Source organism: Mizuhopecten yessoensis, unplaced genomic scaffold, assembly GCF_002113885.1.
Source record: "Mizuhopecten yessoensis strain PY_sf001 unplaced genomic scaffold, ASM211388v2 scaffold11169, whole genome shotgun sequence".
NCBI lineage: Eukaryota > Metazoa > Mollusca > Bivalvia > Pectinida > Pectinidae > Mizuhopecten > Mizuhopecten yessoensis.
The window spans coordinates 1,204,350-1,222,265 of NW_018408914.1; the positions used below are offsets into that span (position 1 = coordinate 1,204,350).

At 35.9% G+C, this 17,916-nt stretch overlaps 1 protein-coding gene across 3 annotated transcripts in view; it reads right to left on the reverse strand.

Annotated features, from left to right (window-relative positions):
* LOC110467320 (organic cation transporter protein-like) overlaps positions 1 to 12,539 on the reverse strand; it is a 30,953-nt gene extending 18,414 nt beyond the window's left edge. For 2 of the 3 annotated variants that reach the window (XM_021524412.1, XM_021524410.1), the window contains exons 1-2: positions 12,435 to 12,539; positions 2,007 to 2,187 (exon numbers count right to left, since the gene is read on the reverse strand). In XM_021524412.1, coding sequence (XP_021380087.1) covers positions 2,007 to 2,187; positions 12,435 to 12,456 — 203 coding nt within the window. In that variant the 5' untranslated portion in view covers positions 12,457 to 12,539. Of the gene's footprint in view, positions 1 to 2,006; positions 2,188 to 5,279; positions 5,372 to 12,434 lie in introns of those variants that run through there. The other variant, XM_021524411.1, reaches the window with a different exon arrangement.
* Between the last annotated feature and the right edge of the window lie 5,377 nt (positions 12,540 to 17,916).

A 17,916-nucleotide genomic window follows, 5' to 3' on the forward strand; every position in this document is an offset into this window, starting at 1 on the left:
GGTTATCACAGAATATGAGAGTTTATTGCCTAATGTCTAATAATAAATTCCATATGCTTGATTTTATATAATATATACAAAGAACAGGGCTAATTTCAACCGTTTCATCAACATTTTTCTTCACATTTAGAGGGTCAAAAATCTATCAAATTGACATGACCATTCAAATTAAGCCAAAGATCTAGAGATGTGATTTTGGAGACAAAAAAAAATTGCTTATCAAGGATCAACTTTAAGCCCTGCAATATGTGAATAGATGTTTATTAATGATTTTCCATGCACACAGTTCATGTACATTGTACTTATTGTGTGTACACAACTGAATAAAAACTTTCAGATGAAAATGTAGCTTTGTTTTATTACTTACAAGATTGAGTGGTAATGTACAAATCATATTATAATTTAAAGTTAATTCTTCTGGTGTAGAATGGTGTATTAAACTTGTAAGGCTTTGAAGCAGTTTGGACCCCCTTTTTCTTTTGGGCATGCTGAAATTAGGAATCATCACGATAAATTCGGGTCAATATCTAGAGCCGTAAAAATACCCATTCAAGATCATCAATGCGACTGAATCGTTCTGTGTACATGAAAATATACCAGATTGTAATTATGTCAACAAATAACAACATATTTATGATCAATAACCGAAAATTACATGCATTCATGAACCCACCCACGATCGGTTATCTAAGGCTAAATGGCGGCCATTATTGAAAACACGCCGATCAATAACCAGGTTCAGAATACAAATACTACAATTTCAGAGGTATGGGTTCCCTTTAAACCACATGTTGCGACTGAACACATATCTAAAAGAAATGAGGATTAGCTCGTATGTCAAATAATCTATATATTAGCAAGAAATTCATCAAACAAAAGACGTTGATGGCGGGTGTGAAGCTATAGGTTCACTATAAACTTTCGCAATTTGAAACATTTTTCTAGTATTTGACACAACAAATATGATAAAAATAAAGACAGAAGTAAATCAAAGAGCAATTACTTTGAACTCTGGAAAATGTTCCGGTACAGGATCCCCCCCCCCCCCCCCCCCCGCAAATCACGTAAATTCTCGCGCTCTCTCACAGTTTCTCGCAACATCAAAGTGCCCTAGACATATATCCTATGCCGAAGAGGCAGTTGCCTTTCACTCTAATCTAATTCCGTGATTTTATGTATCCTTTTCTGATTTTAGCATGGTATGATGCTAGTTTATTAAATTGTTCATAGTGTTATGCTACTTTCCGGTATTTTACCGTTGAATAATGCTTATTTATGATATATTCCAATGGGGTAATGCTAATTTATGATTTTTGTACCATGGTGTTATATCTATTTGTGATATTTTACCGTATATAACCATTTTTTTATGATATAACTGTGACTTCTATTTGTTTTTATACATAATTTAGGATAGGGTGACTTTTAAGTCTGATTATGTTTACGTTGTAAAGATAATGGTTACAAACTGCTTTATCTACACTCGTCCACGTTTTTCCATCATACATGTACGTGAACGTGTGCGGGAACTAACATGTTCTGTTTTACATGTAACGTCCCACACATCCGTCTGTCTACTCGTATCTATTACTAGGCAATGCTGTACATTTCTTACTCAAACCGGCACCATCAAGATTTGGCTCAAAATGTAGCCAACAAAGCTGTCATTTATTTCATGATTTCACAGAAGAGCTGATGTGTTAGCTTCACCGAGGAAAACCGTACGAACCACTAATACTTTGCTATACATAACCTGCCCAAGTCATGCTAACAAGTACCAAATACACACGTGTTGTTAGAACTAGTATAGTTAGTGCAGCAGGTTTTCATTTTCCCTAAACCTCAACCGGATCATTTTATTTCGTATTCGTATTTAAATTGATAAGCAGTTTAATAAACAATAATTTTCTGTCGTAAGTATACAACTGTTTTTGTGTATTACAATGACTTCACGGCTGTTATTATTTTTGTTGTTGTTGTACACTTAAGCTAGCCAGGTCACTTACCTGTGGTTCGGTACTCCCAACAATATCACCGCCAACGTCATTACAATCCCACAACTTATACCAGGGATACATATCAACACGAAAATGATCTTCTGGTAGCGTCCGAACTGACCAATCTTCTCCAGAACTTCGTCCAGCTGCATGACTCCGAAGTCTGGAAACGTCTTCGGTACAAGCGATTCTGAAATAAGGAGTCGTTTTATACATTTTTTATTAGCATTTGAACACGGTCATGCTTTCGTACCGAGTTACGGTTGATAACAGGTTGTCGATAAAGGTCCCTGCCCAGTATCTGTTTGGGATATACCAGGTCATTTCTATCAAATACTTCTTTAGCCGGGTACACGATGGTTACTAGGGCCTTTATCTCGACAAAGTTTTCAAATGCCACTCAAAGCGTGGATATCAGAAAAATTGATTTTATATATGGTATGTGTTTATAATAAGTAGGGCGTTGCATAACGACCCTATGTGACAGGGATATATAGAGCACGTGTAACCAGTTGAAATATCATTGTCGGCTGGGACTCGGCCAGCCTACCGCCTTCACCATTTGGTCACAGTTATTAATAAAAATATATAAACACGTTTCCAACATGCATAAGATGTAAAAGGAATTGGGGTGTTGATTTCTTCATGTGGAAAGGTTCTATGCCATGTACAAAACAAGATCATCAGTACAGATGCAATACGGCGTAACTCATAACGACCTTATATTTTTATCGTCGAGTGTTTCGAGATATCAGTTTTATCTTGAAGTTTTATCGCTGGGTATTTTATTAGCCACATACTAATGGTATTACTGTGTCAGAGCTACATATACAGACGTCAAGCTGTGATAGTACACACGCTCGGTTATTTCTCCACAATCTAAACCACGCCCATACGATAAAGGAGGCGGGCACAAACCATATAACAAATTACTTCATCAGTGTTTCCGTTATGATGACTATATTTCAAAGGCAGAACGTTTGTATATCTTGTAATTCTGTTTCATTATAAAAAGATTTTTGAAGGTTCTATTTTCTTACATTATTTTCTAGTTATAATAATCCTTTTTTTTCCGAATTATTATTTCGTTTTTTCGAAATGTTACTTCGATAAAACGAATTATTATTTCGTTAAAACGAATTATTATATTGTAGGTTAACATTAGTTTCGTTTTTTCGAAATATTATTAAAATATTAATTTTGTTTTAAATGACGATATTTTTTTTTATCAATTTATATACCATTTGTTTACGGTTTGATTTTAACACATTATTCTGTTATTTTTATTTTTCGATGTATAAACATTCATTTAAGACAATTTACGATTTAATTTGTATTTTCATCAATATATTATACATTTGTAATGCTTTGATGGCTTAATTTTAACATTTAATTTTAATTAGTATTTAGCTAGTTTATTTATTTTGTTTGGATATGAAAAGTTTCATATTTTAATATATATCAACCGTAGTTCTTATGCATAATTTCAATGTTTAACAATTTCATTGTGATACAATACGATTTAAATACGATATGTAATTATTATTTTTCTTTTTTATAGATATATATGTCACCCCTTATCCGGTTTAGAACTATAATATTACACTATTCTAATTTTAAATTTAAGATTTATAGCGATTTTATTTCGATTTTATTTCGATATAAAAATATTCCAATATGTTAAGATTTTATAGATAAACCGTTGTATAACTGGTTCGTTTCCATACGTTTTTACTTTGATTCGTGTTGAGTTCAATTTTCCTAAAATTCTTGCAGGCATTATTTTGTGAATTATATTTGTAACAAGCAAATTCGTGGAATTTATATCCCCCGCTTGCAGGACATATTGTAGGTTAACATTATTGAGGTTAGGTTTAAACATGTGAGTATCGAGCTGTTGAGACATAATGTATAGCTTGAAACAAAAAGCCCTACACCTCATTGATTATCCGTAAATATGCACAAATCATATCGATTGGCAAACTTAGCATGAGTTGGATGTGCATAAGGAATTTGGTTGAAACATCTTCACAATATCTACAGCAATTATCACACGGAAACTAAAGAGTGCCCGATATGGGTGAAAAAGAATTTGGCTAATATTTGCTAGAGTTATTAAGCGGAAACTGCAGATAATGACGTTTTTCGTTAATCAAGGGACCATAACTCTGCGAAATGGAGTCCAATTAAAGTGGGTGTCAGACGTAGCCTAGCCCTTAATGCGTTGAACCCTGTTACTAAGTTAGAAGACAATCGGATAATATTTGCGAGAGTTAAGGAACAGAAACGGCAGATAATGACGATTTTCGTTATTCAAGGGGCCATAACTCCGCCAAATGGGGTCCACTGAAATTGGTAATCGAACTTGGCCAAGCCCTTAAAGGCATAACCCTGTGACCAAGTTTGAAGAAAACCGATAGTTATATCTACCGTTTCGGTGAAAGCGGGGGATACACATATTTATTTTCTGAGATATAAAAACACGTGTTTCATATATAAGCTGTTCATGATTTTTTATCATAGAAATTCTTAGTTTGACCAAGCGAAACATTTAATGCAACGATTTAGTCATGTCCATATAAAAATATCGGATACATGAAAGTTATATCACTAACGTACTGCAGCTGTTTCGCAAATCCTATATCAGCCTGTTTTTTGCTGTCGACGTTTACATGTACATACAGGTACAGGGACACTGATGACCGTTTTCTGATGTCGACCACGCAGACTAACATCCTTTATTCGGCAGGAAGGATTTTGGGAAATAGTATCAGTTAATTAAGCTATATTGAACAATTAATGTAACAAATTCCGAAACACATCAGACTATATAACATATTTTTATGTTCAGTCTTTCGTGTTTTCTGTTATTTGGCTATTTTATCTACAATATGTTCCCAAATTCTTTCCAAAACTTTCTCGGCTTTCAAAACTATGCTTAATTTACACACTGTCACGGACTGTCAAAATGTCTGACAGAAGTGTTATAAGCTGTTCATTGATACATTATAGTACTATCGATATTTTAACTAGAGAAACAAACACAATATACATACACGTTTTAGTGCAACAAATAGTACACAACCTCCACAGTAGGGATAATACAGATGGAAAGATACGAACACCTACGTGCGCGTGCACTGTAGTATATGTCTAATGCGTTGCAGGAATGATGACTTGCAATATTTTTAACCGCTCTGTACTATACGAAATAAATATAAACTATACGATTTAACGCGCGTATTTCAAAAGGAATATTTTAATGGTACATGCGGAACTTACCTTGTGTCAGTACAGCTGCTTTGATTTTATGTATTGAGAATAAGTATGATTTTTGATGACTAGTGCTAACACGCTTGATGGTAATGTCTGCAGTGAGGGACTTTCAGGCTTACTGGGTATATATCCTGATTCTGTTACTAGTAAATAACATTAACAGTAGCCAGTAAGTACATCGTGTCCATGCACGTGTATATTTGAGCATATATACATATATGTAGGTCAATGCACGTTCCGGACACTGAAGCATTAACGGCAGATATACGCGATAAGTTAGAAGCCCTTGAGAACAACAAGTGCGTGAAAAGTGTGTACGTCAGGCAGTTTACTGGACAGGCCGGTGTCTACAATTTAGTTAAAAGTTAAATATGCATTCTATTCAAAAGATTGACTCCAAAAGAAACCAACGGTGTTAATGTCAAAGTCTCTTGGATACAACCAATAGGTGTGTTATATCATGTGTCAGTTATACGTGTGTTATATCACGTGTTAGTGTTACGTGTGTTATATCATGTGTCAGTGTTACGTGTGCGTAGCTAGGAGCCTGAATTTGGATTGACTTGGTACATGGATACATTACAATATCCCTATCGAATTGTCATGTGCAATTATACTAATAGAATAGTTCACCCCTAGAATCTCAACCCGAGGGGAAGATTATAAAGTTGCCAATCACGAGGCTTTGCCGAGTGTTTGGCAACTTAAGGATCTTTCTCCGAGGGTTGAGATTCCCTTATCTAACCCACAAGTGGGTGATTTGTTTTTCTCTTACCCTGTTCTCCCATTGTGTATCATATACACAATGTAATGATAACGTTACATGCTAAATTCTGGGTTGACGTGACGTTGATTAATTGTTGACGTGACGTCATTGTTTTGTTTAAGTGGCGTCATGCCATTGTTATGAATAGGCGAATCCCCCCGTCTCAACCCTAGGGTGAGACTAATAGAATCTTTCACCCCCTTGGGGGTGAGATAGGAGAATCTCTACCCGAGGGGGAGGATTCCTAAGTTGCCAAACACGAGGCTTTGCCGAGTGTTTGGCAACTAAAGAATCTTTCCCCGAGGGTTCAGATTCCACTATCTCATCCACAAGGGGGTGAATGATTCTTTTTCTCTTACCCTGTTCTTTCATTGTGTATCATATGCACAATGTAATGATAACGTTACATGCTAAATTCAGGGTTGACGTGACGTTGATGGATTGTTGACGTGACGTCAATGTATTGTTAAAGTGACGTCATGCCATTGTTAGGAATAGGGGAATCCCCCCGTCTCAACCCTAGGGCGAGACAAGGAAATCTCACACCGGTAAAAATGCGGATACACCTGTCCAGGGTAAGAGAAAAGGAAATCTCACACCGGTAAAAGTGCGGATACACCTGTCCAGGGTAAGAGAAATCATCCCCTTACCATGACAGGTCAGACACTTAACCACATCTAACCTTAACACATTAATCAAAGGGCCGGTGCACTGACAGCAATTAAACTCGTATCCCCAAATCACGGAATTAATCTTTGCGCGCGAAATAGAACATACTTATTTAAATACACATAATTGGTCGCAATGCTTTTTAAGCACGGTAGTAGACAAAAAAGCAATTTCAACTGCATTTTCGTTTTGAAGGACAGAACCAGCATATCATTGCATATTATGGTGGAATATGTAACTCTGGACTCAAACAAAGCAAAAGTTCTTATCAAACGTTTTCTCGACAGCTATCCCGGGTCCACAGGATCACGAACCAACGTTCCCATTATACAGGGGCTTCGGCTGGGGATAGAGGACGTGATCCACGGATAGCGAAGATATGACAAAGTCAATTTAACGAACCGCTTACATATAAATAAGTAAAGGTATCTTAATATTCGATAATATCTCCGAGATTGTTTCTCCCCCATTTGTAATTACTGATATTGCAATCGAAAAAGACATTGGAAATTATTAGGATTTATCACAAACAAAAGCTGTGGATCCCTTTTTTTAAATTAACGCAAAGCAAACCTAAAATCCTCCTTGTTTTGCGTTAAAATTTGTTGCGCTTGATTTAAATTCAGTAAATGGTCTAAAGTTAATTTAACAGAAAGCATGGAAAGAACCTGTACCTTTGTTAAGATACCAGGTCATTTTTGTAATTGTTTGTATGGGTTTCATATCAGGACGGGTGCCGAGCGAGTCACCATCGGAGAACAGAAAGAAGACAGGAAAGAAAGAAAACAAAAAGAGATCCCGAGTGTTGCAATGGGGGCAGCTGATCTGTTTTGGTCTCATCCACGCTCTCTTGGCAGATGACACGGAGGATAAACTCCGATTATGCAGGGGGCTCCAAATACGTCGCCTTTTACGATTAAAATACGGTGGTACAAAGTAGCCCTATTATTAGTTTCCTCAATGTCCTCTGAACATAAGACAAGGAAGGAATTACCCAAGATTCTTGAGGGCATCACATCTTACGAGTATGCAGTGGGTACAGCAGACCTATTTTCCCCCGAAGCTGAACAGGTTGTAACGATGCCACCTTTTTTAATGATTTCTGTTTTATTTTTAGAACTTCATGTATATGCTTTGAACGAATTGAAAACTGGACACATCCGGTCGTTCAGACTTGTTTCTTTTCCCATTTTGTAAATATATATTTTGTGATTTTGATAGTTTTGTTTCTATATATAAATTAAACGTCCACGTCCCTGCATCATGATAGTATACTAAGGACATATGTACGAGTAAAAATGGTATTTCCAGCTGAGTGGGTCAAGGACGGCTCACCGCGAGAGAATCGTGACAGACATCTTCCGTAACATACATGCATACTGTTGTACAACATACATATGTTACTGATCATGTTGGCAGGTCTGATGTTAACTAGGGGTTTCTATTGCATTTTTACGCGGGAATCAGCTGATCATAAACGGGAAGAATGTTGAAAACCACGTTATTTTTTGAAGGTAGGAATTTTAGAATGCTGCAATATACCGCACTAGTTTTGAGTTGGGAAAATGCAAATATTACATTCTAACGACATTGAACGCGTGAGAGAAAGTACTGTGTCGTATCATTTCACCTCGTCACACGTAGAATCGCTATGCATGGCTACATAGTACCGCAATGATCTTAGTCTGACAATATTTTACATATATGGGTACATAAATCAGATCGAAGTTACAGTCTTGTCCTTTTTTCATTCCTTTTTAATTGTTATTGTCTGTGGTTAACACTTGATAGATATTTGTTATTGAATTCCTTCAGTTTTTAAAGGAAACCTGCACTGAGCTACCGTAACGCCTCCACCAGAAATGTCTTACTGCATGTTGTCAATAATCATTATCCGATACATGTTTTCGGTTGTTCCTGACGACGACTAAACTGGATAGTAGTATGCAAACCTGCTGCGTACGCTCGACGCACAAAATGCGGGAGCTAGTTAATTACTTCGCAAGTCGAGTAACGTCCCTTCGTACCTCTTTCTCAGACAAAGGTAGAAAAGTGCAGATATTGAGTGAGAAAAGATATTGAGTGAAATGCTTTTGAGAATTTAACCGAGACCACAGGATAAGCAAGTCTTTTTAAATGGCTTCTGGTGCTGCGGGTCCACGAAGGAATTGTGGAGTTTTAAGTACAAGCATTAAACATATTTATTGATGTTGACAAAACAATTATTTATAGATATGGAGCCAACGGAAAATATTACTATATTGTAACTCCTGACGCCATGTTGAAAGCAAGTATATGCGAATTACAATAAAGTGTGTTTTGTATGAAAGTTCAAATCTGCAAATTGATTTTAATGTTGTTTTCTGTATTCCTTCCAGAGTGCTTGTTCAGCTAATACGGATTGTCAAGATTGTGCCTCAATCCCTATTCGCACTGTTGTCTTAATTCCAAGATAGATCAAACGTAAGGGTAAGTCCACTGGTTCGATATTCAATGGTTCTGATTAAACAGTATGTGCAACATGTCACTTGACAAGACACCATTGATCACGATGGACCAACCTCTATACACACTAAGCTCGTTCAGTGGAACTGCCCTGTGAATTATAGAAAAGACAAGTTTCTTTTGCGGACTTTATATGGAAATAGCCGGGTTCGAAATCATTTGAAGGTGGCTAAACTATCCTGGCTGGGTTGAAGCATTCCTACAAGCAAATGTGGCTTCTTTACAAACGCCAAAATCATTTTTGAGGCCTCGAACGTTACCGCCAGATATACCCCATCGAATTCCTGCCGACAGTTTACAGATCGTGCTTCAAAAGGTCCGTGCATAATGATATGAAGATTGTTTAGAACATGAACAAAAAAGAATGGGGTAGGCAATGCGAGCGGGAAATTCCGTTTCTGGTTCATGGTTCTTTAACTTGAGTTGCTTCCCTTGACATTTATGAGATTGTTAAATATTGGTTATTTCCCCTGTTCTTAGACAGCCTTATAAAACTTCATCAGTCTAGAGCACACTAGCTAGTTACCTGTTTATTTAAGGGACATTGTTTACCTGAGTAAAATCCATCCAGACATTTAATATGAGTTCAACATTGGCAATTTCATAGTGCACAGAAACTAAAATGACATTTTCAGCTATTGCAATCGATCAGGCCTAAAAACCAAAATAATACCATTTACATGTCGTGTTTATCCAAATTTCGGGCAAGTGATGGGAAACAAGACTCCACCTTGATGTAAGTATGTGTTTAAAAATATCTATCATTACTATAAGATGTATCCAAAATATATAATCAATGATACATGTATCCAGAATACATAATCACTGATATCTAGAATACGTAATCACTGATATCTAGAATACATAATCACTGATATCTAGAATACATAATCACTGATATCTAGAATACATAATCGCTGATATCTAGAATACGTAATCAATGATACATGTATCCAGAATACATAATCACTGATGTCTAGAATACGTAATCACTGATATCTAGAATACATAATCACTGATATCTAGTATACATAATCACTGATATCTAGAATACATAATTAATAATACATGTATCCAGAATACATAATCACTGATATCTAGAATACGTAATCACTGATATCTAGAATACATAATCACTGATACATGTATCCAGAATACATAATCACTGATATATAGAATACATAATCAATTGTAAATGTATCCAAAATACATAATCACTGATATCTAGAATACATAATCAATTGTAAATGTATCAAAAATACATAATCACTGATATATAGAATACATAATCAATTGTAAATGTATCCAAAATACATAATCACTGATATCTAGAATACATAATCAATTGTAAATGTATCTAAAATACATAATCACTGATATCTAGAATACGTAATCAATGATACATGTATCCAGAATACATAATCACTGATATCTAGAATTTATAATCACTGATATCGTATCTAGAATACATAATCAATGATACATGTATCCAGAATACATAATCACTGATATATAGAATACATAACCAATTGTAAATGTATCCAGAATACATAATCACTGATATATAGAATACATAATCAATTGTAAATGTATCAAGAATACATAATCACTGATATCTAGAATACGTAATCAATGATACATGTATCCAGAATACATAATCACTGATATCTAGAATACATAATCAGTTGTAAATGTATCCAGAATACATAATCACTGATATCCAGAATACGTAATTATTGATCGATTTATCCAGTATATGTAATCAATGATAGATTTATCATATATTATATAATCAATAAGGTCCACTATCCAAAATACATGAAACCACTTATACATTTATTTAGAAAACATAATTAGTCATGTGTCTTCTTCCTAGAAACCACCACCACCACACACATAAGTATATGGGATGGGTCATGTTAACCTCATACATTGACTGCGTTGTTTCAATGCAAATCTCCGTCCACGTGACAGTTAACGACCAGATTCCATGTTTCTACATTTATCACGCATTTATTTGTCACCGAACAAAGTCTATGTTCGTGATTGAGAACTACTTGTCCGAGCTTCTAAAGCTTTTTATAGCTTAAGGAATTTCATTCAGTTGAAGAAAGTTCGTGAAACTGCGCCTCGGCTCAATTGTGTCCTGGAATACGGAAAACCAAATAAACAAACGATACTACGGTTTAGGAAGCCCTGCACAACCTTCCCAATTATTTTTATTCCAGGAGAACCAGCTTAAGTTATGATTTAATGGTACGCACGTGTCTCTCTCGCATTCCTTTTCGGAACCGATATGCATGACCCCCTCCTAATCTGTTCTAAAAAAAAATCCTTATCAGTTCTATTCAATTCTGATTTGGTTTACCGGCTTGCTTGTTCCGATTAATCTATAACTATGCTAGACAGGTTTACAGCCACATCAGACAGGTCAAGGGAAATCTACAGATCCTTTTATTCCTGGGATTTTGTAACACGTTTTTAATTAAGCATTAAACTGCTTTCATATGCGTTTCGGAGGCATTATGAATGCCCACTGAATTACAAGAAAAACGACATTAATCGCCATAATGAAACGAAAAAAAAGGAACGGGGAAAACGGAACGGGAAACGGAACAGAAAAAACGGAACGGGAAACGGAACGGAAAACGGAACGTACCGTGCATTTAGTGAGAGTTTGCTTCTTACTTAACAGCATTGATCTTCGGCATGGCTAAAGGCAAGATTCATTGTTATTTTTGAAAATATAATTGCCGCCTCCGAGCAATAGAGTATGGGAAAATTTTGAGAGAATTAAATATGACTTCCATGGTTACATAGTGGCATAGTCAACTTATCGGCCAAATATTCCAAACGATAGCGAAACGCGACTTCTATATTGTTTGTTCGCTTTTTTGGGTCACGTTTGTATTACTTCTCACTTCGGTTCATAGTCTGATGACCCAAAACGAAATTTACTTTGTTTTTATAGTGACATTGCATCGCAAATGCGAATATTGGCATATTTACGACAACAATGTGTATCACGCACCTGCTTGCGACAGGTAGCTACATGTATATATGATCTGATCTCTTATCCTATCTTTCCTGTTCTATCTTTACTTTTATTTCTATCATATAACTCTATTATAACTATCGACTGAATCATAATTTACCAAGAAATCTGTTCTCCTTATACTGTCCTTTAATTATTGTTATAAATACGAAATATGTTCACCAACCTGTTTGTTGTGGGTCCCCCATGCTGAGTCTTGGAAAGGTGTGTTGAGCGATATCGTCTGGAAACCTTCGTTTGGGTAGTTAATGCGTTGTGTCTAAAGCGTTTGTTTTTCTATTTATTTTATAGGTTTAAGTTATAAACGCTAAGTGTATGTATGGTCACAGACAGCATTCGATATGCAAATTCTAAACTGAACAGATAGTTAAACAGGTTGTGTTTACGGCGAGACAAACCAATTGAGAATAATATTATCAGCATTGCTGTAATTCCTCTTCGCCTCTTTTTTAAAACTGACCTTCTTTTCTCACTGGGAGTAAATATCAGAGAAATTACAAGACAACGCGAAGAAGTTAACAGTAATTCGAGTTTATTCACATATTCGTTGCACACTATCTAGAACTGGATCAAGAAGTTTGTGTTGGCCATCTATGAACTAATATTTGGAATGAATAAGAATCGGCTTGACATATAACGAGACTTGACGTCAGCCAAGACGTGACACCAGACGAACAAATTGATAGCATGCAAGACCAGACTTCTCGTAAGACGAGAATTGACATACAAAAAGATCGGACTTTACATAAGACCAAACCTATCATTAGAAGAGACAAATACGAGACGAAATTCGACACAAGACGTGATCTGTCATCAAGCACGACCAGACTTGACATAAGAGGATCCTTGCCGGAAGACGAAACTTGACATAAGACGAGCTTTTATGTAAACAAGACGAGAAACTCGACGTACATGTAAGATGAGATTTGACATAAGACGTAATTTTCGTTAAGACAAGACGGGAAACTCGACGTAAGATGAGATTTGACACTATAAGAGGTGATTTTCGATAAGACAAGACGGGTAACTCGACATGAGAGGATTTGACATAAGACGTAATTTTCGTTAAGAGATTTGACATGAGACGGATTTAACATGACCTTTTGATTTTGCTCCCGCGAATACACTGTACACATTTATATCAAACGTACAAAGGAAGTATATTATAATGTAAGTTTTGACTTGCAACTTATGTCATTTTAGATCTGAATAGCATAAGATACATTAAGTTATTAAATGTATCTTAAATATTTAACTTATAAAAGTAATATTGGCTATTTCCCTTTATTTATTCATGCATTTTACATTTATTCATTGAAATTTGAGTTCTGAGATATGAGAGCAATTATGCATTTGTGTTTGCTGTTTTCGAGGTATGACAAGTTATTCAGATGAAATCGATTTTACTACGCCAATCTTTTCTTTATTTTTTCAAATTGCTTGCATTGAATTTCTATTTCTGTGAATGATTTAACATGTTTTTTGCAAATTATTCCACGGAAAAATATGAAAATATTGTGGAATAAAACACCAATGAACTCTCATTCAGTGTCAATTTCATTTCAGTGGCACAATGATGGGGCATTTAATTTTATATTTAACTGCTCTCCTCCCAGAACTTCATAACGTAACAAGCGAATTGTTGCTGCCACACGACTTTTGACGGGTCACGTGATATATGGGCAGTGTCGTAGAATATATGTATGCTGGTATGAAATTGTTTTCCTATTTATTTTATAGGTTTAAGTTATAAGCGCTAAGTGTATGTATGGTCACAGACTGCATTCGATATGCAAATTCTAAACTGAACAGATAGTTAAACAGGTTTTGTTTACTACGAGACAAACCAATTGAGAATAATACTGTCAGCATTGCTGTAATTCCTCTTAGTCTGTTTTTGAGACCTGCTTTTCTCACTGGGAGTAAATATCAGAGAAATTACAAGACAACGCGAAGAAGTTAACAGTAATTCGAGTTTATTCACATATTCGTTAAACACTATCTAGAACTGGATCAAGAAGTTTGTGTTGGCCATCTATGAACTAATATTTGGAATGAATAAGAATCGGCTTGACATATAACGAGACTTGACTTAAGCCAAGACGTGACACCAGACGAAAAAAATGATAACATGCAAGACCAGACTTCTCGTAAGACGAGAATTGACATCCAACAAGATCGGACTTTACATAAGACCAAACCTATCATTAGAAGAGACAAATACAAGTCGAAATTCGACACAAAACGTGATCTGTCATCAAGCACGACCAGACTTCACATAGGATTTTGCTCCCGCGAATACACTGTACACATTTATATCAAACGTACAAAAGAAATAATGTAAGTTTTGACTTGTAACTGATGTCAATTTAGATCTGAGTAGCATACACAGTTAGTTATTTAATGTATCTTAAATATTTAACTTATAAAAATAATATTGGCGATTTCCCTTTATTTATTCGTGCATTTTACCTTTTTTATTGAAATTTGAGATCTGAGATCTGAGCGCATATTATACATTTGTGTTGGCTGTTCTCCTCCCAGAACTTCTTAACGTACCATGTATGACAATCAAATGTTTGCTGCCACAAGACTTTTGACTGGTCACGTGATATATGGGCAGTGGGGTAGCATATATGTATGCTGGTATGAAATTTTCAAAAACAAAAATTAATCATATATTTTTATTAATTTCTTTTTTTCTTAGATTGTAAAAAGGAGAAAATAATTCAAATTCTTCTTGAAAATTTTAGTATGATAAAATGGTTTTGTTTATAATGGCTAATCACATTAAAAAATCTCGAAGGTTTATGTAAATCAAAAATTCCATAGTGAAGTACAAAATCAAATATTATTCATATTTACTTGTGTAAAATTAGAATAAAAGGATTTCCCAGAATACGAAAGATTGCTTTAGGGCATAGAAGATTTTTTTTTCAGCTCCCATACCATCACCCCCCTCCGGTTTAACATGAAAAAGTGACCTGTGTAGAAAACTTAGCGGTGCTACGCGCATCGGACGCAAGCCCCTGTAAGCATACACTGGTCACATGCGATTCGATGTACATTATGTAATCGAACGAACCTAATTTTCACTTAGGGACGAGGCGGTAAACAGTTCGTTTGGTGGATCTCAACTCCTTAGGAAAGTAGTTTTGACTGTTGACTGTAAGGCATGGCACGACTGTAAATTGTTTATGGTGCGGTGTGACTTGAGTGATACCAGTCTGACTAAATCATATGATAGTCCCCGTTTTAACGTTACAGTTAGTGTCTGTATGACAAGGCATCGATAGCTACTTCCGATATACCTCAGTGACAAAATTTAAATTCTCAAAATGAATTCTTATATGTGAACTTTATTACATATCTCTCAATAGGTACAACATTGAGAGCAGAACACTAGCTGACCGAGAACAGAACGAGATTTGACACAAATACTACGTTCATTTGCTTAAATTGTTAACACAAAAAAGCAATGAATTATATTTCGGTCAACATTTGCAATATGATTTATGAAGATTTACACGAAATCCCTCCTACAAAAATATCGTTAGGGCATATTTAATGTTCCCGTGATGCCATTTTATTTTTTGGATTTGATCCACACTAGTTTCACCGATATAACTTTCTAACTACAAGTTGTTTACACTTCAGTATTCATTGTTGTTCGGTTGTCGATGCTTTACATATAGTTTCGTGTTACACTTCAATATCTATATAAAAGGCACGTGCACGTTTCATCAGGAACACCTATCATTTGAGTTTCGTCCTATCGCGATAAAACATATCATTGCATGCCGAAGTACGGCGTATTGAAACTTAGCATATTTGGTATTTGGTAATCGCAACGGAACTAATTATTAAATCATGATTCGGTATCGTTTGGTAAGAATTTATTGAATGTAATTAATCATACATTAAAGCGCAGAAACTTATCAAACAGTTCTTGCACATATTTGATGAAAATGAAGGGTTGGTCAAAAGCATGGCATTCATGTCGATTTTCATTTCACTTAATGTAAGCAAGTATATATGTACACTGTATGACGTATGCGTAGTGGCGGAGAACACTTTCCTCTCTGCGGTCACGTCTACTTGTTGAACATGAACTCAATATGTGGTCTTCAAATGATTGCATAGTCAATCTTTATGCGAGGAAAATATAACCCGTTTTTGGATAGTTGTCTTTATTACAAAACACGAAATATAACGATATTTAGCTTTAGTTGTCATGACAGACTTACAATATACTGATAGCGTGCTCTAGTGTTCATTTACGACATATCCACGGCATACCCTTCAAAAACCTTTTAAATTTGCACAAATATAACTGGCTAAAATGGATTGAGGGAAAGCTTTGGGTAAATGTTATTTCTACATTCTTATTTATGTAACACCAAACACTGGCAGGTTGAGTTGGAGTTTTAGCGCATTCACATAACCAGTATAATGGCAGACCTCCCCTTGAACTTATATTCTCCGTGTTTAACAGGTGAGCACGCTATCAATTTATTCATTAAAACGTTTCTATGCTAATGCAGCACACCACATAATAATAGTTTAACATTTAAACATGTCTGTTTTTTTACAAGTTAAAAAATGTACACTACTTTGATGAATAAATCTATTTGTTTATTACATTCTCAAACCAGAGTCAACTGTCCGGCCGTCGTTCATCACTATATGGGCAACCAAGGTCAGCAATCAGTCATCACAATACGGTCAACAAGGGTCAATAGTTAATAATCCAAATACAGTCAACAAGGGTCAATAGTCCATAAGCACAAAACGGTCAACAAGGGTCAATAGCCCGTTATCACAATACGGTCAACAAGGGTCAATAGTCAATAATCCAAATACAGTCAACAAGGGACAATAGTCCATCAGCACAAAAAGGTCCAGCAGGATCAACAGTCCGTTATCACAATACGGTCAAACAGGGTCAACAGTCAGTCATGTCATCAAAATACGGTCAACAAGGGTCAATAGTACATCATCACAATAAGGTCAAGCAGGGTCAACAGTCCGTCATGTCAACCCAATACGGTCAACAAGGGACAACTCTGCGTTATGTCATCAAAATACGGTTAACAAGGGTCAATAGTCCATCAGCACAAAAAGGTCCAGCAGGATCAACAGTCCGGTATCACAATACGGTCAACAAGGGTCAATAGTCAATCGTCACAATAAGGTCTAGCAGGATCAACAGTCCGTTATCAAAATACGGTCAACAAGGGTCAATAGTCAATCGTCACAATAAGGTCTAGCAGGATCAACAGTCCGTTATCACAATACGGTCAAACAGGGTCAACAGTCCGTCATGTCATCAAAATACGGTCAACAATGGTCAATAGTACATCATTATCACAATACGGTCAAGCAGGGTCAACAGTCCGTCATGTCAACCCAATAGGTCAACAAGGGACAACTGTGCGTCATGTCATCAAAATACGTTCAACAAGGGTCAATAGTACATCATTATCACAATACGGTCAAGCAGGGTCAACAGTCCGTCATGTCAACCCAATATGGACAACAAGGGTCAAATGTCCGTCATGTCAACCCAATATGGACAACAAGGGTCAATAGTACATCATTATCACAATACGGTCAAGTAGGGTCAACAGTCCGTCATGTCATCACAA